This window comes from Manacus vitellinus, unplaced genomic scaffold, assembly GCF_001715985.3.
Source record: "Manacus vitellinus isolate BGI_N305 unplaced genomic scaffold, ASM171598v3 scaffold_0_pilon, whole genome shotgun sequence".
In the NCBI taxonomy this organism is placed as follows: domain Eukaryota; kingdom Metazoa; phylum Chordata; class Aves; order Passeriformes; family Pipridae; genus Manacus; species Manacus vitellinus.
Window position 1 is genome coordinate 54644355 of NW_021938789.1, and position 24367 is coordinate 54668721.

The 24367-nt window shown below is 39.5% G+C and overlaps 1 protein-coding gene across 1 annotated transcript in view; it reads left to right on the plus strand.

The window, feature by feature from the left end:
* The window catches only part of ZNF827 (zinc finger protein 827), an 80417-nt gene that overhangs the window by 25964 nt on the left and 30086 nt on the right, over nucleotides 1–24367 (plus strand). Inside the window, exons 5-8 of the mRNA XM_029959601.1 lie at nucleotides 2839–3072; nucleotides 16009–16257; nucleotides 16977–17034; nucleotides 21506–21609. Of these exons, the coding sequence (XP_029815461.1) occupies nucleotides 2839–3072; nucleotides 16009–16257; nucleotides 16977–17034; nucleotides 21506–21609 (645 nt within the window). The remainder of the gene's footprint in view (nucleotides 1–2838; nucleotides 3073–16008; nucleotides 16258–16976; nucleotides 17035–21505; nucleotides 21610–24367) is intronic.

Genomic DNA, 24367 nt, shown 5'->3' on the forward strand with positions numbered 1-24367 from the left:
CCCCTTTTGATCCTCCTTCTCGTGGCAGAACAATCCAGTAAGCATTTGCCACTGCACATTATAGTGCTTGACTCTTGAAAAAAGTTCCTGGTTTAAGTCTGTGATATTATGTGAGTTCTGTTACAGTGATTGTATTTGTGTGTGGATGTTTTTACATTGTTCTAAAGCTGTCTTATAATGGACCATAATGTATTGTTGTAAACTTACACTGATCTGCGTATGTGAGTTTAATATCACCTCTGTATTTTAAATGGTAAGAGAGTATGCTGACCTGGTCTATAGTACTTCCTCTACCTGGTTCATTTTCTGTCCTGGTTCATGGGCAGAGTCAAGGCTGGATCCACAGGTTAATGATTGTTCTCACTGGGTTGTATTTATCTCCTCACTTGGACTTCTTTTATTTTCTGGGACAGTTCAAAATTCAAAATTTTTATTCAGAATTTAAATTCAAAAGATATTTTATTTTCCTCCATGTTCTCTGCAAGTTCAGGCAGAATGCTTCCTATCAGGTGCACTCAGATCCTGGTGGAGGTATTTTTTGTATCAGTAGCAGCTGCAGTGGCATGATTTAAAAGTGAAGGAAAGCAGAAGGTAATTTGGCATGGAAGGTTTGGGTCTTTTCTTTGGTGATCATTCATCACCCCAGGTCAAACCCCAGAATAGACTGAGGCCTGGATAAAGAAGACAGATGAAATTTTTTTGTTAGTACCTTGGTAAAGCTAAGATTGAATTGAGAGCTTTAACCTGTATTTTTGTGGGTTAAAGCATGCTTTAATGGTTCATATTTCTGCTTTTGCTTTTTTTTTTTTTTTTTTTTAAATAAGGGGGAAATGCAATTCTTAATACTGGTAAAAGTGCCTATAGGTCATGTTAAAAATTACACATATGAGGTAATTTAATTTCTGAAGCAGTGAATAGAACCAATGTGTATGTACATGTTGCTTATGTGTATGCTCTTTATACCATTTGCTTTAATCCTGTTCTTTGGTAATGGCTTGCCAGCCAACAAGAAAGGAGGAAAATCAAACAACTCTGCAATATAAACTGAAAAAATGTGTTGTGTTATAGGGTAATATAGTAACTTTAAAAATTATTAAAAAAAAACAAAACCGAAAACAAACAACAACAACAAACAAAAAAAATGCAAACACCAGAAAACCACAAAAAATGGACTGTGTGAAAATGAACAAAGCTTAAAGTAACGAATGTAAGTGTCTAGCTCTGATAAAGATGGGAATTGCACCTCATATTTTAGGGTTCACGTCTCTGGGAAATGCTGAGCACTTCACAGTGGGATGCAGGAATTCAGGTTCTCTAGGAGTCACATTTTGGGGGAACTGCTGAGAAAGAGAATATCTGAAGAAATAAGGCAGAAGAGTGAGGAGACTGAGAGTAGGTAAGAAGTAGTGAAGTGGAGGAGAAAGCAGACCAAGGACTTAAGCAGTTAAATGTTGCCAGGTTTTGCTGGGTTGATTTGATGTGTTAGTTCCTTGCCCCTTCAGTTGGATGTTATCATCCCTGTGATGTGCCAGGCTTTCCCTGTCCATGTAATGGGTTTGTATAACAAACAGATCTCTGCATCAGGCAGTGATGCACATGGGCTTCTAATGCCCCCATACGAGGGGCAGTTGGTTGTACATCCATCTTCCATGGTCCAAGTGAGATTTGACAGAGATCATAGGCAAGAGACATGAGGGTAGGCAGGGGATTGCCATATGGAAGGAGGAAGATATGTAAGAGAAGTAGTAAGGTGAGTTATGAGAGAGCTTGCTTACAAAGATAACAAAATGGGGACGGTGCTCTATCTTTCATGTTTGTGGAGACAGAATTTTTGAGAGGTGGGAAAGATGTAAACTCGTCAAAGTTTATGGCACTGAACATGTCATCTGGTGTGTTACTGGGAATTCAACGTGATATTTTGATCGAGAAAAAGTCACTAAGAGACAGGGAAGAAGTTCTCTCTTCATGGTTCAACATACAAAATTACAAGAAGAGCTGCTGAAATTTAGTGCAACTTCTTTAGCCTTCTGCTTGTTTTGCGGTCTGCCTGTGAATTCATATTGCTTGGGCTTGGAAGTGTTGTTTAAGAGCTGGAATTTTATCTGTTCAGCCAAATGCAGTGCAAAGGATCTACTGTTGTTGAGGGCTATTGGAAAGACCCTTCAAGAACAACATTGCTCAGTGTGTAGATTTTAAACAGCACCCCAAGGTCTCTGTACCCTTCTCTGTGGAGCTGCTTACATGGAGCATTTGAATGGATTATTTTAAACTTACTCTCTTTCTTTCTTTGCATATAGAACTTGAAACAGTGCAGAACTGTCTTCTGAAAATCCCTCTACTCCCTTTTTTAATGTAACAACTTTTAGGACCTAAGAATTTGCTGTCTTTTCCCTTTTACTCCCCTCTTAGATTTTCTGTCTTTCTACTCTTCATCTCTTGCCTCTTTTCCGTGCTCTAAGAACTTAATATGTCATACCCATGGGCTTTGCCAAATTTACTTCGCATAAGGTGAAATGATATTTTATATTTCCACCAAGCCTATAGAAGACCTACAAACCAGGGGACCAGGGAAGTGCTTTTAGGAGGAGAAGGGGCAAAAAAGTAAGATGAGCAGATGTTTTCATGAGCTTTGGTACATGCAGTTTTCGTGTTCCAGAACTGCCCCTTTGTACAAAAGGTGCAGAAGTTTGTTTGCCCCTTGAAGCATCTTTGAACAGTTTGACATGCCTGCTTCCAGTACCTGCTCTAGCACTTCTCAGGTTATGGTTTCTTCCTGTTACTTAGCTGCTCCAGGATTATACATTACCTGAAGTCTCACTTCTTTCCTTCTCTTGACAGCTGCAAATCAAAAAGAGCCTTTGACTCCTAATTTTAAAGTGAAAGAGGAGCCTAAGGATGAGGAAGCTGCAAGTTCAGCCGTGTCTCAGTCCAGCTATGTGTTCAGCCAAGAATCTGAAGCCTCAGCTCCAAACATCCCTGAGGAGAAACTCAAGCCACAGGAAGCACAGGCAAATGTGATGAGGCAGGACATGTCAGTCAAGGCAGCGTCTGAGCTCCTCATGAAGCTCTCAGGTAGATATTTAATTTAATAATATTGAACTTCTTAACAATTTTTTTTCATGTCTGCTAACAGGGTTACCTTGCAAGGAGGTACGTTTAGCTTTGGTAGCAAGTCAAGGAACAGTTGAAAAGGCCTGTCTGCACAGTTGCACTTACATAAAGCATGTTGGTCTGTCACTATAGTATCTAATTATCTCTGCTCTGTTTTTCAAATTAATGACTATGGAATAAGTCAAAAGAAATGATACCTTAAAGCTTCCGGATGCTGTAATTTTTAAAATGTACAAAACATGTTAATACCAATTTATTCACGTGTCACTTCATTAACATTATAAGAGTGTGTGTCTGTACTGAACTGTACCTGACAGAGCTTTATAAAACATGACTTTTAAAGCCTTTTATTTCTTCTGACAATATCTTGTACTCAAAATGACAAGATACACTGTTAAAAAAATGATATAAACTGAGACAGCTTTCTGCATTTGGTGAGCATACTTGAACTTGCCTACATTGCCTTAGTGATACATCCTACTGCCAGACAAGTAGACAGTGTGCATGTGTACACACAGAGGTAATGTTAAAGCTGGAGGGAGTCAAATAATGTGTGTTCTGCTAATTATGCTTTATGTAACTGTCAGAATCGAGGTTTAAATTTAAGGGAAAGTAAAAGGGTTGAATTATTGCTGCTCGGAACAGGTTAAGTGAATGACAAAAAAGGCTTTGAACTTCTGACAGATCAATGTTTAGGACCAAGACATGACAGTCAGCCTAGCAGTTTGGGTTTGTACTTCCACACCTGAACTGGATCTGTTAGTTTTTAAGTCAGAATTCTCGAAAACTTATTATGCCAAAGTCATGCAAGAAGTGCAAGTGGAAATGCTTACGAGTTTAGTAACTTCTGAGATCCCTGTCAAACCTACCTGAAATTATTTGTCTTGATTAGATCCTGTAAACATTGAATTTGGACTCAAATTTATATCTGAAAGACTCTGACTGACCAGGATTTCCCCAATAAAACATGTAATTAATTCACTCCTGTTCATACCTGCACACTTTAATTTGAAGAATTTGCATCATCGATTTGTAACCCTTTTGTATTAATGGTTCAAAAAATACTTTCCAAGTACAAAAGTTGATCAGAGCAGAAGTTTCCAGACTTTTCACAGACTCCCAAATAGTAAACATTTGGTTATTGGTAAAGTTCACTGTTGCTGCTGGTAACTGGTTTGAGTGTGGTGTTTTGGTAACAAAACTTTGCTAATCTGTGACTCCATTTTACTTGGTGCATATAAATTTAGGTAACTATTTTTATAAAGAAAGAGCTCTGTAACTTAACGTTTTCTTGGCTACTTCAGAGACATAAAGGTTCTGGGTTGTACATCTTGAATTCAGCATTCAGAGGCTGTGTTCAAACAGGTTTATTACTGACTATTATGTTAGAATATTTATGCCTTAAATATCTGTTTGTATGAGTGAAATCTTGCATGTATAAAATATTGATCAAGTCTTCAGTCCCTTCTGTTGGGACCTCCCAGACTTCAAAGGCTGTAGGAAGAAATACACTGCTGTGACATTTCTCTTACAGTCTCTTAGTGACTGAGCAGTTTTTGCTGGCAGTGGGCTTTTTGGTGAATCTATAGGTTAGAAGGTGAAGAATGACTAGGATTTACTGAGTCAGTGTTGCTGCAGTTGGTATTCCTGCATCAGCCAGTGGGTGGGGTTACACCAAGTTTATCACATACAGTTTTCCAATTTCCACTGAATTACCTGAAATACTGAATTACCATATAAGGCAGAAACTATAAAGGAGGTAAATACTAAGATACAATTTAATGTAGGACAATACATTAATACATATATGAAGAAAATCTAAAATGAATAGCCTCTTTAGTGTTTTGGTTTTTGGGGTTATTTAATCTTTATCTGGTCGAATACTCGCAGGTCACTGTTGACTTCTCACCTTATCTTAAGCAATTCTGTAGCCTGGTTTTGGTGATTTAAAACTTAAACAATTAAGCCACTTCTTCATAGAATGCTTTTGGATGGAAAGGACCTTAAAGATCACAGAAATATTTAGGCTGGAAAAGACAACCAAGGTCATCCACTCCAACCATTGACTGATCACCACCTTGTCACCTAAGTGCCATGTCCAGTTGTTTTTTGAACACCTCCAGGGATGGTGACTCCACCTCCTTGGGCAGCCTGTTCCAATGTTTGACAACCCTATCCGTGAAGGAATTCTTCCTGATGTCCAACGTGAACCTCCCCTTTGTTATTTTCACTTTCTACTGTGTAATACTAATTACAGAAACCTGCACCACATACAAAGTCAGCAAGGGATTTCCAGCATAATAGCATTTTGCTTTCTGCATTCCTGATGTATATGCTGCCATTATCCTCTGAGCAAGAGTATTGCTGATTGTTTCAGCCCCAGGGGAGCCTCTTGGGATTTAGGCATAGACCTTGCTCTCTCCTCCATGTAAAAAATATGCTGGTTTATATTTTTCACTGGGAAATCTATTTTCCCAAGATGTGTTGCCAGCTCTTAGCTGTACAGTGTAGTGGAAGGACTTTCTAGCTCTGGATCCTACTTTGGTTTACTGGATACTGTAAAGTAGACTTCAAATCACCAGCGCCTGTAATGGAGGGACTTGTCAGCCACTCAAAGTATTCTAAAGCTAGGAAAAGTTAGAAAAATAAACTTACTTAACTGTAGTAGAACATCAACAGAACATTTGTTAGTTGTAATTGTAGAAGTAGATGTAGAGAAACAAGAAAATCACACACAGTTGTCTATTTTAGTTCTACCACACATGGCTCTCTCAAGCTAAAGGGCTGTTGGGACACTTACAGGCTTCTAGCAACACACAACCAGTGTTTAGTTTCAGGCCCTTACCTCACATATTACTTTGGTGTAGTTGGACATGCTATGCCCTTTTATACCATCTTTTTCTCTCCTGTGTTCCAATGGGATTCAGGTCTTCTACCCCACAGTTCACAGACTTGATACCTTATCACTTGATACCTACTCACACTTCTTCCAAAGGATTATCCAAGCTAAGAAGGCTAATGTCTCTTGAGCAGGTGTAGGCAGAACCCATTTCCACCCAGATAGTCAGAACAAAACTTCCCAATAGCTAAACTACTATTTAAAAGTAAATCAAATGCCCATTTGAAAGAAATGGTATTTGGGGATTAGCAGGCAAAGTTTGAGCCTCAGTGCTGACTTTCAACCTACATTTTACAGAAGAAAATAAAATGACTACTAAATGATATCTATGAGTGTACAAAGGTGAGCTGTGAATTCTGTCTGTTACTAAGTCTTGACTGAGACTAGAGCCAATAGTAAGCAAACAGATTTGAGGAGATAGTGGAGTGGGGCAAATTGCTCTCATCCCTGTTTGGAAGGGTGCCATCCCTGCAAGTTTTTGAATTCCTTATATTAAACATTGCATAAAATCAATTATAAGAAATGAAAATAATATATTTCAGATACATCTGTTTTCTACATTCTTACCAGTTCTCTTTCATGGAAAAGCTAATTTATTTCTTAAAATGTTTAATGAAGTGGTGTACCCAGTGATACCTGGTCAGTTTTATACACTCAGTCTTGTAAATTGAAAGGTAGGTTTCAGAGGATACTGAAATTTAAAATAAATATTTGCATTTACATGCCAGCGTTTGAGCCTAAAAGTTCATTTTCTGTTGAGTTATGCTGCTAATGTGTTTGGGGCATGTATTAGCTTTCAGAAGCATAGAGTGTTTTACCTTCTTGTCCAAAAATGAATGCATAGGTGGAAGTGTATAAAATAGATATTAGGAAGAAATTCTTTACAGAGAGGATAATCAGGCATTGGACTGGGCTGCCCAGGGAAGTGGTGGATTCACTGTCCCTGGAGGTTTTTAAGATGAGACTGGATGTGGCACTGAGTGCCATGGTCTGGTAACCACGGCGGTAGTGGTTCAAGGGTTGGACTTGGTGATCTCAGAGGTCCCTTCCAACCCAGCTGATTCTTTGATTCTGTGAAAATCTATTCCAGGAACTAGCACTTCGTGAATAGTATTTTACCCTCGTACCTTGAACTTGACATTAGGATGTCCCTGTCTTTCCTACAATTTTGTCTGAATTACATTTGCCTTTAGTTCAGATGAATGCATTTCACAAATAGGACATATTTTGCATTTCAGTAGTAACTCGGCTTGTTTTCCTCCTCTCTTTTTTCAGTTGGTCAATTCCCCCTGTATTGCACGTATCCTTGTTATCACTAGCAAATGCATGACCTTTGTGCTATTTAGGATTTTTTGTACTTCAGTCCTCAGGTCACACAGTGCTGCTTGTAGTAGACCAGTACCAACAATATGTCTTAATTTTGGGTTATCAACAGATGCAATTAGTGCATGCTTACTTCATGACCTCAGCACACAAAGTAAAATGTTGCCTACAATTGATTCCAAAAGCATTCTTGATCAACTCCATTTATTATCACCTAATTATATGACAGTTCCTCTTTCAGCACAACTGGTTATTACCAGGGGGGTGGGGTGGGGAGTGTTTGCCTTTTTTTGATTAAGCCATTATCTACTTGAAAGTGTTTATGCTGATTTCCTGTTTCATGCCTTGTAGTTAATTTTTTTGACACTGTATCATATATTTAACTGAAATCACGGGGATTAGAACTTCTATTTCAAAAGAATAAGACAAAGGAAAAAGAATGATAGTACAATTCTATATAAGATGAAGGCCAGAACACCTTAATGCCATGCCCATCCCAAAAAATGACACATGGTGCATTAGGCCACAGTGAGTTGAAGGACTGTCTGAGAAGTATCTGTCAAAACAGCACAGAATTCCAGAGGAACTAAATAACAGTATGACTTTTAAAAGTCTGCTAACCAGGGAGCGCTATCAGAGACAGAGAAAGTAACCTTGCTACATATTTCTTTTCCATAAATTTGGGGTCTGTTAAGGGAAGTGCTCGTGTGGAGTTAGGCTGCTGTCTTTGGAGATGGCCGTTGTCGGTACCTCGGAAGAGTCTCTGCACCTGGATTGCAGGAGAGCTGTCAAGAGTGCTTTCATCCCTGCTTAGAAAGCCTTGATAATGGGCAGTGGAGAGAAAATACAGGGAAATCTTTTGTTCCTTGGTCTCATTAGGAAGATCTGGGCAGCAGCAGGTGCTTCTGTAGAAGCCCAGAAAAGTAAGCGTGGAAGTGTGTGATTCAAAATAAGACTGCCTTTTGATGAAACTAGAGAAATGGCAAACCATGGCAAGTCACATTACCGGATTAAATCCTGCTACTGACCAAGTGATTGCTGTTGGTTTTGGGAGGCTTTTTTTTGTGGGTTTGTTTTGGTTTGTTTTTTTTTTAACCAACAGAAACGTGAAATTGATGGTGAATGGTCAGAGCAAAGCTGTGTTTTCACTACTGTATGGGCTAAGATACAAGTTTCTAGATAGTTAGATTTGTTATTCAATGTGTTATGTTCCAGATTTTTTTTTTTTCAAGATTTTGAGACCCTCCTGCCAGTGCTGTACCACGTGAAGTTTGTATCAGGCCACAGAATGTTCATTCAGTTTAATAGGCTTTTCCATGACATCTGTATAACATAATCCCAAAAGTACTCAACTAGTAATGGATTCTTACCTGTTGATGGGTTTTGCCATGTTCATGACAACATTGCTGTTTAAACCCAAAAGGAGGAAAACTGTGAAAAAATACTGCTCTTTCACAGGAAAAGTATAGGCTGGGAAGTATGGAAGTCTGCAAAGTCTAAATTGTTTTTTTTTTAATCCTATAGGTCTTAAAAAATCCACAAAACAAGTATCACAGAAAAACAAGCATAACAAAGCTGAACTTTCATTTCAGTAGATGCTATACTGTGCTTTTAAGTTACTGCAATTCATCTTCCTTTTTTCCATGTCAGGGTAACCTTGACACTTAATGAAAACTATGCTAATTTAAAAGATTAGATAATATGGAATAATAAGAAATCATTGTATCTGTGGTTCAAATGCACTTCTTTAGGTGTTCTAGATTTATTTTATTTTTTTTTAGGAATTGTCACTAAGAAGTTTATACACACACACCCCAGTGCTTCACTTTATTACTACTCCTTGATGATGTTGAGCCAGGTGGGAGTGGCCACAGAGCTATGAAAAGTGGGCATGTGAGTTTTGTTCAGTGTCAGGTGATTGTGGATGCACAGGGTTTGCAAAGGCCTCTTGAAGTTCCCCCTTGCCTTTGGAGAGTCAGCGTGTAAAGACAGGATAACTGGAGCCAGGCTCCCTGCAAAGGTACAGCTTGCTGTAGAATACTGGACTAGAGTTCTCTTGAACTGTGAGTCTGGGATATATTGGAATATGTTGTAAAATAAGAATTCACTGCACATGTAGACTTTTTATCAAATTCTTCTTGAACTGTTTTGAGGAGTCAGCCGTGTTCTGCAAGTAAGGGTCTTGCAGGTAAGCACCATAATTGTACCATTTAAATTGAAAGAGCAGCAGATGTGTATCACGACTCTAATTAGTCTATTGCTTTAATTTGCTCCTTTTTTTTTTCCTTGGCTTGTATTTCTGTGAAACAGCTTGTAGCTGCAAAATTCTGTAACATGGGAGTTCAGAGGTTCCACTTTAACAAATACAAGCCATTTTATGATTATTTTTTTAATGAAGGATCCTGTTACATTGATTCATTGACATTGTCTTATATAAAACAGCAGTTTGACAAAAAAATAGTAGCAAAATAAAGCGTCAGGCACAGCGCCCTAGGGAACGTCAGATGTTACTTGTTGTGTCTCTGTAGCAGAACCTTCAGGGCTTGCCAACTGTTCCCTACCTCTGAGGTTTTATTTAAGCTGTTTTAGGGCATGTTTATTTCTAGCAAATCAGAACAATTAGCATAACAAAATGCCTGATTCTCCGTACTGAAAGCTTTTGAAGACGGTACAAGTTGACCCACTAGTTACCCCTGTCTGCTTCATTGTGGAAACTAGTACATGAGTCCAATTTATGAGACATATGGGAGAGGCTTTCTTTTCTAAGTTGATTCATAAAGTTGATTTGTAAAGCTCATAGGCATTTCAGCAAATATGAGCAACTTAGAACTTTAGTTGCAGGATAAAGTTTTAAATAAAATGCTGAGGAGAAACGTGAATGATTTAGCAAGTATTCATTTGATTTCAGCAATGGAAAGTCATTGGACAGCTGTCGTATCAGCAAAAGCCATATTTACTCGCATGACTTGTGGGGGTTTTTTTTCTGAAATCTGTGCACTTGCTTTTGACTTTCATCTCAAAGGGAAAAGCAGACTGTGCTGCATTAGAAGAGTGTGTTCAGTGTGTCCTCTCTAGAAGAGGTGAGTGGTCACAGACTATCACAGAATGATCTGGGTTGGAAGGGACCTTTAAAGGTCATCAAGTTCAACCCCCCAGCAAAGGGCAGGGACATCTTCAGCCAGATCAGGTTGCTCAGAGTCCTATCCAACCTGACCTCGAATGTCTCCAGGGATGGGGCATCCACCACCTCTCTGGGCAACCCATTCCCGTGTGTCATCAGTCATAATGTAAAAAATTCCTTCCTTATATCTAGTCTGAATTTACGCTCTTTTAGTTTGAAAACATTACCCCTTTCCTGTCGCAGCAGGCCCTGCTAAACAGTCTGTCCTCATCTTTCTTACAAGCCCACTGTAAGTACTGAAAAGTTGCTATGAGGTCTCACCAGAGCCTTCTCCTCTCCAGGGTAAACAACCCCAGCTCTCCCAGCCTGTCTCACAGGAGAGGTGTTCCAACCTTCTGACCAGGTCCATGTCTTTCCTGTGCAGGGAGGCATTGAGGGAACTGAACCTGTTCAGTCAGGCAAAGGGGAACTAAAGGCTAATCTAATCACAGCCTGCACCTACTTGAAGGAAACTTAGAAAAGCAGTGGAGTCAAACTCTTCTCCCTAGTGCAGATGGTAAAGAAAGGGGTGACAGCTGCCAGCTGCGGCTTGGAAAGTTCAGAGTGGACTAGAGAAAAATTTCTAGTGCTGCATTAGAAGTGTTACCCAAGGATGCTGTAGCTTTCCCTTCCTTGGAGGTTTTGAAAGTTCACCAAGATAAACCTGCAGCTGACTCAGTGCTGAAGTTCATGAATTAATTTAGTTTGGAGGGGACTTCCAGGGTTCATCTAATCCAGACTTTTGCTCAAAGCAGATCCAACAAGAGCAGGTTGCCGCGGGCCTTACTAAGTTTTGAACGTGTTCAAGAATGGAGAACCCAACCTTTCTCAGCAATGTAGGCCAATATTCCACTGTCCCAATAGTGATTTTTTTTTCTTGTATGTATAGACAGAATTCCCCTTGTTCCAACTTGTCTGTCAATTCATACTCTCACTGTGCACTTCTGAGAGAAGTCTGACTCTAGCTTCTCTTTACCTTCTCTTTATACCTTAGAGAGTTGTTGACAGCAGTAAATGTCCCCTTTAATGTTGTTTTCTTAAGGCTGAACAAACCCAGTTTGCTTAGCTCTTCTACTCTTATGTCTTGCAGCAGCCCTCTAACTGTCTTGGTGGCCTTCCACTGCTCGTGCTCCAGGATATCAGTGTCTGTCCTGTACTGAGGACCCTCAAATTGGACACAGCACTCTAAACACAGCCCCATAAGTGCAGAACAGAGGGCAAGAATCTCCTCCCTCTGCCTGGTGGCTACAGATTTCTAATGTGGCCTGGAATATGGTTGGCCTTGGTTGCCCCAAGGACACTTTGCTGACTTGTGCACACTTTGGGTTGGATGTGGTAGTCTGAACTCTGAGAGAAGTAGCTTTAATAAGCTCTTTCTAAAACTTGCCAACTTCTGTCTTAGGCTGTGCAGGGGTGTTGTCTAAGACTAAATTTCAGAGTGCTCTTACTGCTGCACCTTATTGAGGTGACACTGTCAGACCTTCAGGGGTGAATGCTGTACCCTGAACTTTTAGGTAGCACAAGTATTGCTCAGTGTTTCTGTTGTGTTCGGCTTTTTTTTTTTTTTTTTTTTTGTTAGCAGGTACCCCTACTTTGTGATTCCTTGCTCATCCTCCTGGAACAAGCCTGTCCAGTACTCCATTTTTCATAGCTGATGTGGAAAATTGTCTCACTCAATGTGAATAGGATGAAGTTCATTAAGGCTTTTATAAATCAGCTGATTAAAAGTTATACTGCTCTGTAAAGAAATAGCATCTCTGTGGCTTGATGAAAGCACATCCATGCATAAAATAACTTTCTCTTATTTTGTTAAGGTGGTTTTGTATTACAAAGTTAACAACAGAAAAAGACATAATGGGTGATTTAATTCATCTTTTGCCAGATGAACTGTCCCAGCACTGCTGTACTGTTGTTTGGAGCTTCATCCAGGTTAGTTTTGAATGAGTAGCAAACCATGTTTAGAAGATCATGGTCTGGATACTCCAGAACTACTTGTGTCTTTATACCCCACTGATTTTTCCTAGGAATTACAAGTCTGTGCTATTATAAAAATTAGACATGAGGGAAAAAAAAAGGCTATCATGTACTAACTTTGTATTCTGATACATTGCAGATTATTTAACCTAGCTCATTTAGTATGTCTGCTATGAAAGTCAAAGATATCATGATGTTCTTTATTTGAACCAGAAGACCTTTTGGTGTACCTGTCCTTCACTTGAAAAACTTTAGCCGCACTTTGACCATGTGAGATACCTATGTAAGGAAATAAGTGGTGTCACTTCATTCCACACATGAACAGTGTGTAGCACAGACTGGAACATAATCTTCAAGAAGTTATAGTTGGCCTGCCTGTATGGTGAGATGGATATGGGCATAACCTTAATTACAGTCTTTACCAGCACGGAATCTAGCACAGTGGGGTTTTATGCCTGTGATTGCTGCTCGTGGGACAGACTGACTGTGTTTCCCTTTCATTAGCTCTTGTAAAATTATCAGAAACCCTCCTGCAATCTTCTCTGTGTGTGTTTGCTTTTGGGAATCGGAGTATGACAGAATTCACATTTGGCAGTCATTCTGTCCCATCAAAAGGGTACAGCTGGGAAGATAAAGGTCAAAGAAAATGATCAAATATGTAGATTTAGTGAGGACCTTGTGAATGCTCACTGATGATGAGGGAGAGAAGGTCACCGGTATTGCTTGACTCTTGCCTTAGTTGGGGTCGTATCGGTTTGTCTGATACAAAAGCGTTTGCAGCGCAGGGAATTAAACTGTGTGGAACAGGAACAGAAATAGAAAGAATATTTTAAAAGCAGAGAGGGCAGCAGAGGTCAGCTTACTCTGCACCTAAATTTGGCAGCTGGGTGCAGAGCTCAGTCTGTCAGACATCTAAAGAACTCATTTGTTTGCGGAGTTACCTGAGCTTTTGATTGACAGCGTTACCTGATGTGTTCCTTTGCTGTTCTGTGTTCACTTTCAATGCACAGCATGCTATTTTTACACTTTTGAACGCAGATGCAATGTTCTGTGGTTTTGTAATAAGGGACTAATGGAAGCTTTAAATAAAATAAAGAAAAATAAAAAATCTGCTTAACAGTACAAAAAAAAGGGCATTATATGTTATTTCTACCTATAAAAATTTCTGAAGTCTGAAATGTATCTGTGGATAGTAGATGGTAAAGATTTTTATCAATGTTTATGTGTTTCTTTTAAAGGTCAAGAAATGTCATAAGAAAAGATTGAAAGCACTTCATGTAAATTGTTCCTGGAACGTACCCAAGTGGCTCTTATCTCCTGGGTTCTTTTTTTTTTTTTTTTTAAGAGCTGTAGGAAGTAATAACACTTTTTCTCTACACCAGGAATTCAAGGAGAAGGATAAACCAGGGTAATGAAGAGGGACTTGGTGACACATATCAGTTTAATTTTAGATAGAATGCTTATGCCTTCATGATAAAGGGATTCTGTTCATCTATCACTACAGAATAAAAGATGACACCAACTGGTTGACTAGCTTGAGGGGATAACCAAACCGTGTTTTGGTACCTCTGAGATTCATTGTAACACTGAGTAATTGAAAACAAAAGGCCTGGTGGTGTTTGAAACTTTCACACTTAAATTAAGATCTGTGCAGCTGACACAGTCATATGTGAGTTAGAGAGGATAGGAAAAACAGAGCAGCAACAGATTAATTGATCAAGTGAAGTTAGTGGAAACCCACCCTCCTTACTGACCTAAAGTGAGTAATGCTGCTTGTGTTTAGGCTTTTTCTTACCAACCAGTACTCTTTTTTTTTTTCTTTTTAATATCAGAGCCTTCAAAGTAGTAAAATTTGACAGATGACAAGGAAACTTCCATTTGAGAAAACTCATTGTGCAGAGTACCTCCCTCCCTCAGTGACCTGATGCTCTCGGGGTGGCCAGCCCCTGTCTGCACCAGTTAACGTGCTGGCCCATGGTCATAGAGCTGATCACATCTCCCCAGTCTGGACAAGGGCCAGAATGCTCTCACTTACTAATCCATTCAGCATCCAAGCCCTCTGCTTCCCTGGCTCTGTGTGCTGCAGTGTGTCTGTCCCTGCCCTCTACTGTGGCCTCTTTTCCTGGGTGCCTTTTCCTCCTGGCTCGGGAAGTTTGAGTAATTCAGATCTTCCCTTTCCTGCAGCTGTGGAGGCTACGTAAGTGACCATTTAGTGCTAATTATGAGTGAAAAGAAGCAGATTTTCCTGCAGGTTTTCACTATTTCAGCTAGTACCAGAAGTATGTGTACGTGTTTAGGCAAAATTAATAAATCCCATATACAATTTCGTCGGAATGTTTCCTTATCTGAATGTGCCTCCTGGTATTTAATTGTGTTCATGCATTTATTTATTTTCTTGATTCTCCAGGCATATTGCCTTTCTTAGGCTGCCTGTTTCTGGAGTTTTTGGTCAGCATCCAGCCAGCAGAGGCAACACCTACTTGGACAGTTCTGCTATGGTACCAAGTGTCCTTTTATTAGTGCTCTGAATGAAAATCATTAGAAAAAAAAATAATCATCTTTCTCTGAAACTAAATTGAGAATAAATTCTGTAGGTTTTCATTGTCCCTTTTCACAACAGAAAGTCTGAATCAAAAGGGCTGTATAGGTATTTGGGGTGTGGTAGACAAATTACCTTGGAGCCTTGATTGTGAGGTTTCAGAGCTTTTACTCTGAAGAAAAAATTATCACTTTCTTTGCAGCCAAACCAGAGCATTCAGCAACACCCAAGGAATCTCAAGTGTAGAAAGTGAACTACAAATTGGCTTCTAGAATATGGTTTTGTTTGCTAGACTTGAGACACTGGAGAGGAAAGTAAGGAGGGAGGGGAGAATATGGACTTATGAAAACTGGTCATTAAGTTAATGGATCCTGTAATGTATGAAGGAATATCTATCAGACTTTAGAAAAACATGAGCCCCAGAATACACCTCTTATCTTGAAAGTATATGCAGGTATAAGAAATAGGGTCTTCACATAGTTGTCTGGAATTTTCCGTAAAAGAGAAAGAGAGAGGAAAAGCAGCAGATTAAGTTTCCTCCTCCAATCCTGTTGCCATACCAATACTTCTGACTATCCATGCTGGTACTTCTGCTGATAAAGAGTAATTTAGAGTTTGGAAGAGGTCTTCAGTGCCCACCTTAGGAGAGCTGGTGTGTAGTTGCAACTCCATTTATTAAATAGAAATGAAGCTTTGCGAACTGCTGTGTGATCACACAGTATTCATAGAAAGTGATACAACTCTCATGTTTACAAATATGCAACTGTTTTCTGCTCTCTAGTTTGAAAAATTATTTTCAAGAGATTGCTTCTATTTATAAGTGCCAGAAGAATACTGAGGCAGTCAGCTGCTTGCTTCTCTTACCATTTGCAGTGATATGGTATACAAATTATATCTTTGTAATTGTGATTCCTGCTTCGAGTGCTCTGAAAAAATTGTAGCCTAATTAAATAATTGTGGTGGTTGTTTGTTGTTTTTTTTTCTTTAAATACATATTTGCAGCTGAGAGTTTCAAGGAAACCCAGATGGTAAAGATAAAGGAAGAACCAATGGAAGTTGACATTCATGACTCGCAGGCTTCAGCGTCCCCCAGCCAACCCAGCCAAAATGTTGGCTACAGCACTTTATTAGGGAGAGACATTAGTGAACGGATACAGAAGGCACCAGAAGGCCGTGTGCTCCCAGAAAGAAATCTGTTCAGCCAAGATATATCAGTGAAGATGGCATCTGAGCTGCTCTTCCAGTTATCAGGTAAAAGCAATGGAACTAATCAGTTAGTTGCATTTAAAGAACGAAACGAGACTTCTGTATTAACCATTACGGTGCTATGAAAGTGTGAGATCACTAAGGCTGAAAAGTAATGGGAATTAGAGCCCTTCTGCCCTCCCATTTGAAATACAGAAGCCTTGCCAAGTGTCCCCCATAATAAGCATATGCTTTAAAGCACTGTGCCAGTCAGCTCAGGTTCACAGCATTTGAACTGAGTTGGAAAAGCCGGAGTTCAACTCCTGTATTTTTGAAAGCTAATTAAGTCATTTGTGATGACTGGTTTGATCCAGGCCTTGGACTACAGGGAAACCTATACTCCAAGTATAGGCAGTTACTGGCCTAAATGGCCCGTGGCTGCAGCAGGCATTGCTCCTGGGGCTGCACTGTCCAATTCTGTTGGCAGAGAAGGTAAAGCTCAGCTATCACACAGAGGCAGTGGTACCAGCACTCTGTTTAATGAACACTTGTACTGCACACTTTGCATGGAGCACTAACACCAATATATGAAGCTGAAAAAATGTGTTGGGCGTTAGCTTAAATAAAGTCATACCCATTCTCTAATCATGCTTGAACCATTTACCCTAAACTACTCTGGGTTATGCTGTTATCTGAAAGCATTAAAATAGTTCGGATGAGTAAAATCTGACAGGGGAATATATGTTACATGCTAATCACAGAAAAACATGTATGTTCCTCTGCAGAAAAGGTGAGCAAAGAGCACAACCACAATAAAGACAACACCATCAGAACTACAGCCAGGTAAGTACAGTCCATTGTTATTTGCAAAGCTGTTCTGTAGATAGCATTGCTTCATTTTGCCTCATGAACTCAAATGTGTCTGTCTCCTGCAAATGTGACCTGATACTATAAATGTAAGATATTTTCATGAGTAACGTAACCTGTATCTGAGAAATTACAACTACAGAGCTGATTGCTTAGAGTTAAAGCCCTTTGGGCCAAAATGACTGTCCTCCTCTGATGAAGTATTCACACATCATTTTAAGAATTATTTATTCTATTTTTTTCAACAAAAACTGAAACTTAAAAGAAACTGCATAGTGTATGCAGTGCTTGAGTGCAGACCAAGCTGATAACTGGATTTTAAGACATGGACCAATGTAAGAAGAGGTGATTTTGATTGTCTACTGTCAAACTTGACTTCTTTAGAAAAATTTCGGTTTAGTATTTCTGTCATCTCAATACGTTCTAGGGATGACTTTTTAAAAGCAAGACCGTACTATCAAAACATTTGTTAAAGATTGTTAAAGATTGCAGTCACATTAACACAATTTAAATTATCTAGGAATTAAAAACATGATCCAATTGTAGCATGTGTTGTTAAAGAAATATGCACTTAACAGTGCCGTGGCTGGGAACAAGCCCATGAGTTGTCTACACGTGTGTGAGCTGCAAGGTGAGGTGTCTCTGTGGGAGTATTCAAAGCTCATGCAATAAGTGGTAGCTGGAATTGTTAGAGATTTAGGTGCCCATGATGAGGAGCAGGTAGGAATTGGTAAGGATACATTTATTTCCTACCTGAAAGTTCCCTAATTATTTTGGATGGGTTGGACACTGAGCACACTGAAGTGACGAAGAATTCCTTCAAAGATAGAGTCGGATTTTCAGTGCCTCTGCAGCCCCTTCTACAGAAGTTCCCAGAGTGTCCAGTGCCTGCTAACTTTAAACAACCTTGTCCAGACAGAATTGAAAAGCATTTCAGTTGCAAAGAAAAGATCTCTAAAATATATTGTCCCTAAATTTCTAGGCCTATCACATTCATTCATGGTAGCTGCAATAAATAAATAATTTGTTTTTAATAAACTGACCAACTCAGTAAATGTACATCAGGGACTTTTTTATGTTATAAGTTGAAAGATAATGAAATTGAGCATTTAGCTTCTGGTCACAGTGAATGCTTCCCATATTTGCTAGTTTGGGAATTTGTGGGATATGCAGCCTGCATAGCATTTCTGTGACTACTTAAAAAGCATAAGCTTTCTGTGACTACTTAAAAAGCATAAGCTTGAGATACGAATGGAGATAAATGCACATATTGTCCAGCTGCTCATTAACCATCCAGTGTGCATTGCAGAGAAGGGGTGACAAATAGTTGAAAATAGATTTCAGTGTCTCATGATGTTACCAGCAGGACTGGTGTGAGAATCCAGAACTACTTTTGGATCTATCAAAGATAATTCAAATTGGTAAGGTTGAGGACAGCTCAAGGATAACTTCCCCTTCTTCTGGCTACCAGCTTTTAAGAGGGTAGCAGAGTTGGCTGTTGTCAAACTTGTGCTGAGTTTTACTGAGATGTCCTTATAATGGCTGCTACCTATCAGGGCACAAAATGCTGAGTGCCTGCTTCAGTTTTTCTGAGTGCTTTTCTTATCTCGCCTATTTATCAACAGAAGAAGACATGAATGAGGTGAGCTTCTAAAGGGGAAGTGAGTCAGTCTACTAACTCCTGCTAGTTCAAACAGATTGACTTGAAAGACCTTGCCAAAAAAAACCCCACCCAAACCCAAACAGCTGGAAGTCTTTACTGGTGAGGGTATGACGCCTTCTCAAAAATAGAATGTGATGGAGCAGCCAGTGGAGGATAGAGGCACTTGGACTGCATTAAGAAAACATGTGGTGTTGCAGTTTGGCTCACCAACCCACATCTGGAGTAATGACAAAAAGGCATTTGAATCACAATTGCTGTGTGAAATTTGCTGACAGCTGCAGAGAGCCAAGGTGAGGTCAGTGTTGTCCACTTGTAAGTAACTGGGGAGCAGAAAGATTAAACTGTGTCATTGGTGAGTCTTAAATCAGCAAAACCCAGCAAGATGGGGTACACAGGCACTTTTTGCTGTCTTATTCCTTATTAACATTTCTAACTGTCACCTATCTGTTGCTGTTCCTCCTGTGAGTATTCCTGGACTTTGCGAGCACATACTTCCATATGACTTTGCTTAAGCAGCCGAAACTGGCAAGGATTCCTCACAGTTCAATGGCTGAGTGAGATGGTAGAGCCTGCCATCTGTGATAAGAAGACAAAAGTGGAGAAGCAAAAGTGATCTGGAAGTGAGTACGCCAGCGTAAGATGCCAAGATAAGTTTCTTTCATCTAGAGAACTGTGTAGCCATGAAACTGGAAAAGTGCAGCCAGAGGAAAAAAAAAATCCTAAAGCTTAATCTTCATCAGAAAGGACTTTGCACAGTGATTGAGAACAATTTATGTTATTTCTTACTATGAAGCAGGAGCTCCTCCCTCCATACTTTGCACTGGAAATTGGGGGACATATCTGCTGAAATAGAAATAATAATAGGGCCAACAGTGAAGAGACTCAGCTGCCATTCTAGAGGAAGGCAGAAAAGAGGTATCCAAGGATGGTTCTGTAATTCACCAGAGACCGATGGCGGAGAGGGAAATCCTTGGGATATGCCACCATGCAACCTTCTACAGCAACCTACTCATGATATATGGCCTAGCCTGAAATAGATAAGCCCTGCATCATCCATTTTGCTTAGAACCAGCAATGAGCAGTGTCCCAGTGACTGAATCTCAGGCACAAACAGGACGGCCAAGAAGGAAACCTGAGTGGATTACAAGATTTTGAAGAGTTACAATAGTAATAAAACATTTTTTATTGATGTTTTTCTTTCAAATCATTATTAAACCAGTGAGAGGAATGTTGCAATAAATCGTGCCATATTTTTATACAGTGTCAGTCTGTTTCGTATTATGTCACCCCTGAGTGGGAGTGTGAGTCTTGGAAGAAGTTAAGTTTTGCACATATGGGTTGGAGCCGTTTTGTTTTATCCTGTTCACTTGTTTTCTTGAGTATTATGCATTGTTCAGCTATCAGCATACACTGAGCTGTTCAGGTCTGGGGCAACTTCATGCCTTACCCTTCAGCACAACCTAACATTGACTGTTCACAGTTACTGTCCAAAAAGACTTAATGAGGAAGTAAACAATGTGATTGCCAGAAGTGTTTCATGATCAAGTTAACTAATCATCAACTTTCCCAAAGGCAGATGAGATCTGACTGAGAACACAAGTGACTTGGTGGAGAACACGTTGTTCCCCCTCTGCAGAAAAACTGCATAAGGGACAACATAGGCAAGTGCCATTATTTAGACAGACACCTTGGGTATCTGGACTGGTAGGGTCAACTGGGTTGGTGCTGCTGGCATGTGCTTTCTGAGTCTGGGCTGCCCACTGTGCAATGGTTCATAAGACCTCGTAGTATGTTCTTTATCCTGAAAAAGTTCTTGGATTTTGTTACTGAATAAGAACAGGCTGCAGAAATGATCTGGCCTCCTGCCTTGAACCTTTAGAACACACTACTATACACCAGCCTGTTAAGGATTCTCTATCTGAGAGAGATCAGATTTAACGTAATTCTCACTTTGAAGAAATTGATAGTTTGCATGCAGATGGAATACACTGCCTTAGAAAACAGTTTTCCAAGAAATACTGTCATTTAACGTTTTTATTTTTTTATGTACCTCTTCCCTATGTCTCTACTGTAGACAAGAAATTCTTATTTCTTTTACAATCTTTAATTGAGTAGAAAACAAATACTTCAACGGAAATGCCATTTCACTATTGAAATTAACTTTTTCCTGACTATTAAATAAAATCAAAGCAAGATATGCTTTTTGGAATCAAGTAGCTGATAATTTTTGTAGTTAATACTCTTTGAGAAGTACCCATTCATTTAGGTTATATGAATTGTTTCCTGCTGTAAAAATTAAACTCATGGAGTTAATTTTGTTCGTGGAATGCCGTGTCAGAATAGAGCTATTAAGCATCTTAACCTAAAATTTGAAAAGTTTTTTGCTTTAAAGATAACTGCTGTATGCCTCAGATTATTAAATAATATTTTTTACCTTTTCTGATTGCCTTCTCCAGATATGACAGCATAAATTTTTGAAGTGTTAATTTTAATGATCCATATTGAATTGTGATATATAGCAAATCTAAGATGTTGAAATGTAGCTAAAAGACTTTTGCGAGGACTTCAGTTTTCACCCTGAGGTGCAATTTTACTAAAGCATTCTGCTTCTCCACAACTTGCCTCATGGTCTGCCTGTTTTTCAGCATGAATTCTGTAAATGAGACAGGCTTTTAATAAGGTGGTATTTGTTATAACATTAAGATGTTGGGGTCAAAAGTCGTATTTACTTCTTCTGTTAACTGCTGTTTTCTTTAAAAAAAGGCATCTTGTTTTTTCCTATAGCCCTTTCTTTTCTGAAGACACATTTAGACAATCACCATTCACTTCCAACTCAAAAGATCTCCTGCCTAATGAAACTACTCTTCATGGAAGGACGTCTGCATCAGGTCAGACACCTTTTTCTTTCATTACTTCCAGTTAATGTGTCTTTTTAAAATTTTCTTACTGTAAACTCCACCACCTGACCAATGCTCCTAAAATGTAGTTCACTTGTCAAAAGGCAACTATCTCTCCATAAGTGCTTATTATTAAAAAGAAAAAGAAAAAAGTTAAATATTGCTGAAGCATTTGCACTAATAGTCTTTAGGCTACTATTTCTATGAATTGTGCAATAGTCTATAACAGATTAAACTCAGCAGTACCAACAGAGGTTGGGGGGGGGGCTTGTGTGTGTGTATCCCCAGAGTAAAGGAACTGTACTGATGTCGAATTCCTGTCTGCTCTTCTCCTGTTCCTGACCATTTCCATCTCTCAGAGTACAGATGAAATGTTTGCAGTACGTGTACCAGGGTGGCTGAGCTTGGCAATACAATTTTCCTGCCTTTAGCAGTAATTTAGAACCTTTCTGGAAGGATGTGGAGTTCTTCAAATGTACTGAAAAGCCTCAGTACATTATCTGTGGGTACGTTCCCATGGATCTTCTGAACTAGTTGACAAGCATTTTATGTCCAGATGTAGCTTGGGATTTATTCTGCATTAAAATGGAAAATATAGGCATGTAACAGTACTATTCAAGGTCGCACTGAACACATGCAAAAACTTGATACGTGCCTTTACTGTCCTGTTGCAAAATAACTCGTTTGCTAGTTCACTGCTATCTCTTCTTAAATTAATAGCTCTAGGGTTCTAAAGGTCAGTAATTACACAGTCAGCCATAGGGGGGGTTATTCACCTTTTCTTAGCAATCAATAAAGTTTTGGGCACGTTACTGCTAATTTTCAGCTATAGACTGTCATTTAATTTACGACTTAACAGACCCTTCATTTTTTTTAATGCTTGAATAGTCATTTGACAGCTTGTGAAGTGGCAGATGAGGGTAAGAGCTAGATGCTGTCTAAGGGTAAATATGCATAGCAAGAAGAAAAAAAATTGTAGCATAAGGACAAGGGTCTTCAGGCTAGCTGCAGACACAGTTCTGCAAGGAAGTAGTGGATTTTTTAACTCTAGGTGAGGAGAACCAGATCGGGTGTGGTGCTTTTAAGTATTATAATATAAACCAGGTTAGCACTTCAATCCTGGCTTTTGACCTTGGCATAGCATGGAATATTCATATGCCCATATGCCCAGATGAAAGATGAGAACTCATAGACTCCTCAGGCAGTGCTCAATACCTCAGAGGACGTGGCCTCTAGCAGCAATAGTCTTACATCATACCAAGATGAATGCAGTTTTAATTCTCTCTAAGACTTCGTTTTAAGTGAGGCTGCTAGAACTGTGGATGGGTTTTGGTGACATGTTTGATCTTCTGCTTAAAAGATGTAAAGTATCTAGTTGGTTAGATCATCCTGGAGTGTTAGAATGGCTTCTGAGGAACTGGGTTTTTGTATGCTTATGCTGCTCCACAATCTGTTCTATGGAATATAAGTATTACCTTGATAGGTCTGTGTATTATAACACATTGTGGTGATAAGACTCTTGATATATAATAGGAGCATGTATATTGAAAATTTTTAAAATGCCAGTGTTTTTTTCTGCATTTTTATTTTTGGAACAACTCCATCGTTCCAAATATGTTGGTTTTTTCTCAGCTTCATAACAAATTCTTGGACCTGAAGTGCACCTTCACAGTAGCACCAAGAATGTGATTTAAATTTTTAATCGGTTATAACTATGATATTCATGTAAAAGAACAGCAGAATACACTCAGGTAAATTTCCTACCAGTGTCAGCCTTGCAAGAAGAAATAGCGCAGAAGAAACTTTATCCCTTAAAAGAGCAGCATAAAGGAAAAGTAACAAAGAACTGTAAAAGGTCTTACAGAAAACGCTGTGAAAATGTGCATGTGGTCTCCCATGGAAAAGTGCTTTCAGTTGGGTTGGGTTACTTTGTCCCTGAAACAGGACAGTAAGAAGCAGAAAAGGACAGCAGAAGAAAATGACAGGAAATGCCAAGTTCAGTGTCACCTTCAAGCCATCAACTAAAATCCAAGCAGATTAACTGCTAATGGCCAAGGGCGTTCATTAAGCAGTGTCCATGTCAAACAGTGCGACTCCGTGCTCCTGTCACCACATCCAGCAGGGTCTGGTGCACAAGTCTGGGTCCTGAGCTGCTGCTCTGTGCTGGCTCTCTGCAGCCAGCCTTGGCTCAGGCAGGCAGAGTGGCACAGGGAAGGCTGTGCTGCCACTTGGTCTGGGTGGCCTTGGTGGAACCCCGTGTACACGGCGCTTCTTTTCAAGCAAGGCACCACTATGGGTGGTTGTATCCCCAGACTCCTGCCAGCTTTCTGTCTGCAGACTTTTTTGCACCTTAGCTGCAGAGGAATTGGGAAAAGTGACAGGAACATAGGACAGTAAGATATTTCATGTATCAGATGCAGTTCTTTTCTGTAATAGGTAGCATTATGCAGTCTTATTCATTACCAAGCTCCATCTTAAACCCCGTTGCCCTTATATTTGTATGAGGATGCCGTTTCAGAAGCTCATTCTTTGAAGAGCTGGGACCATTCTCTTTTCAGCCTAAATTTATTCACAGCAAGTTCTGCTTTTGTTGTTTCACCAGTGCTGTCCTTCAGCTTTGATAATTCTCCTTTGTGATGTTCACCATCTCATGTGCCATCTTGCATTCCTCTAATCCTGTCTTCATCTTGGAAAAGTAAGCCAGCCAGTGTCTTTTAGTCTCTTTTAGTATGATAGGGTTTCCATTTCC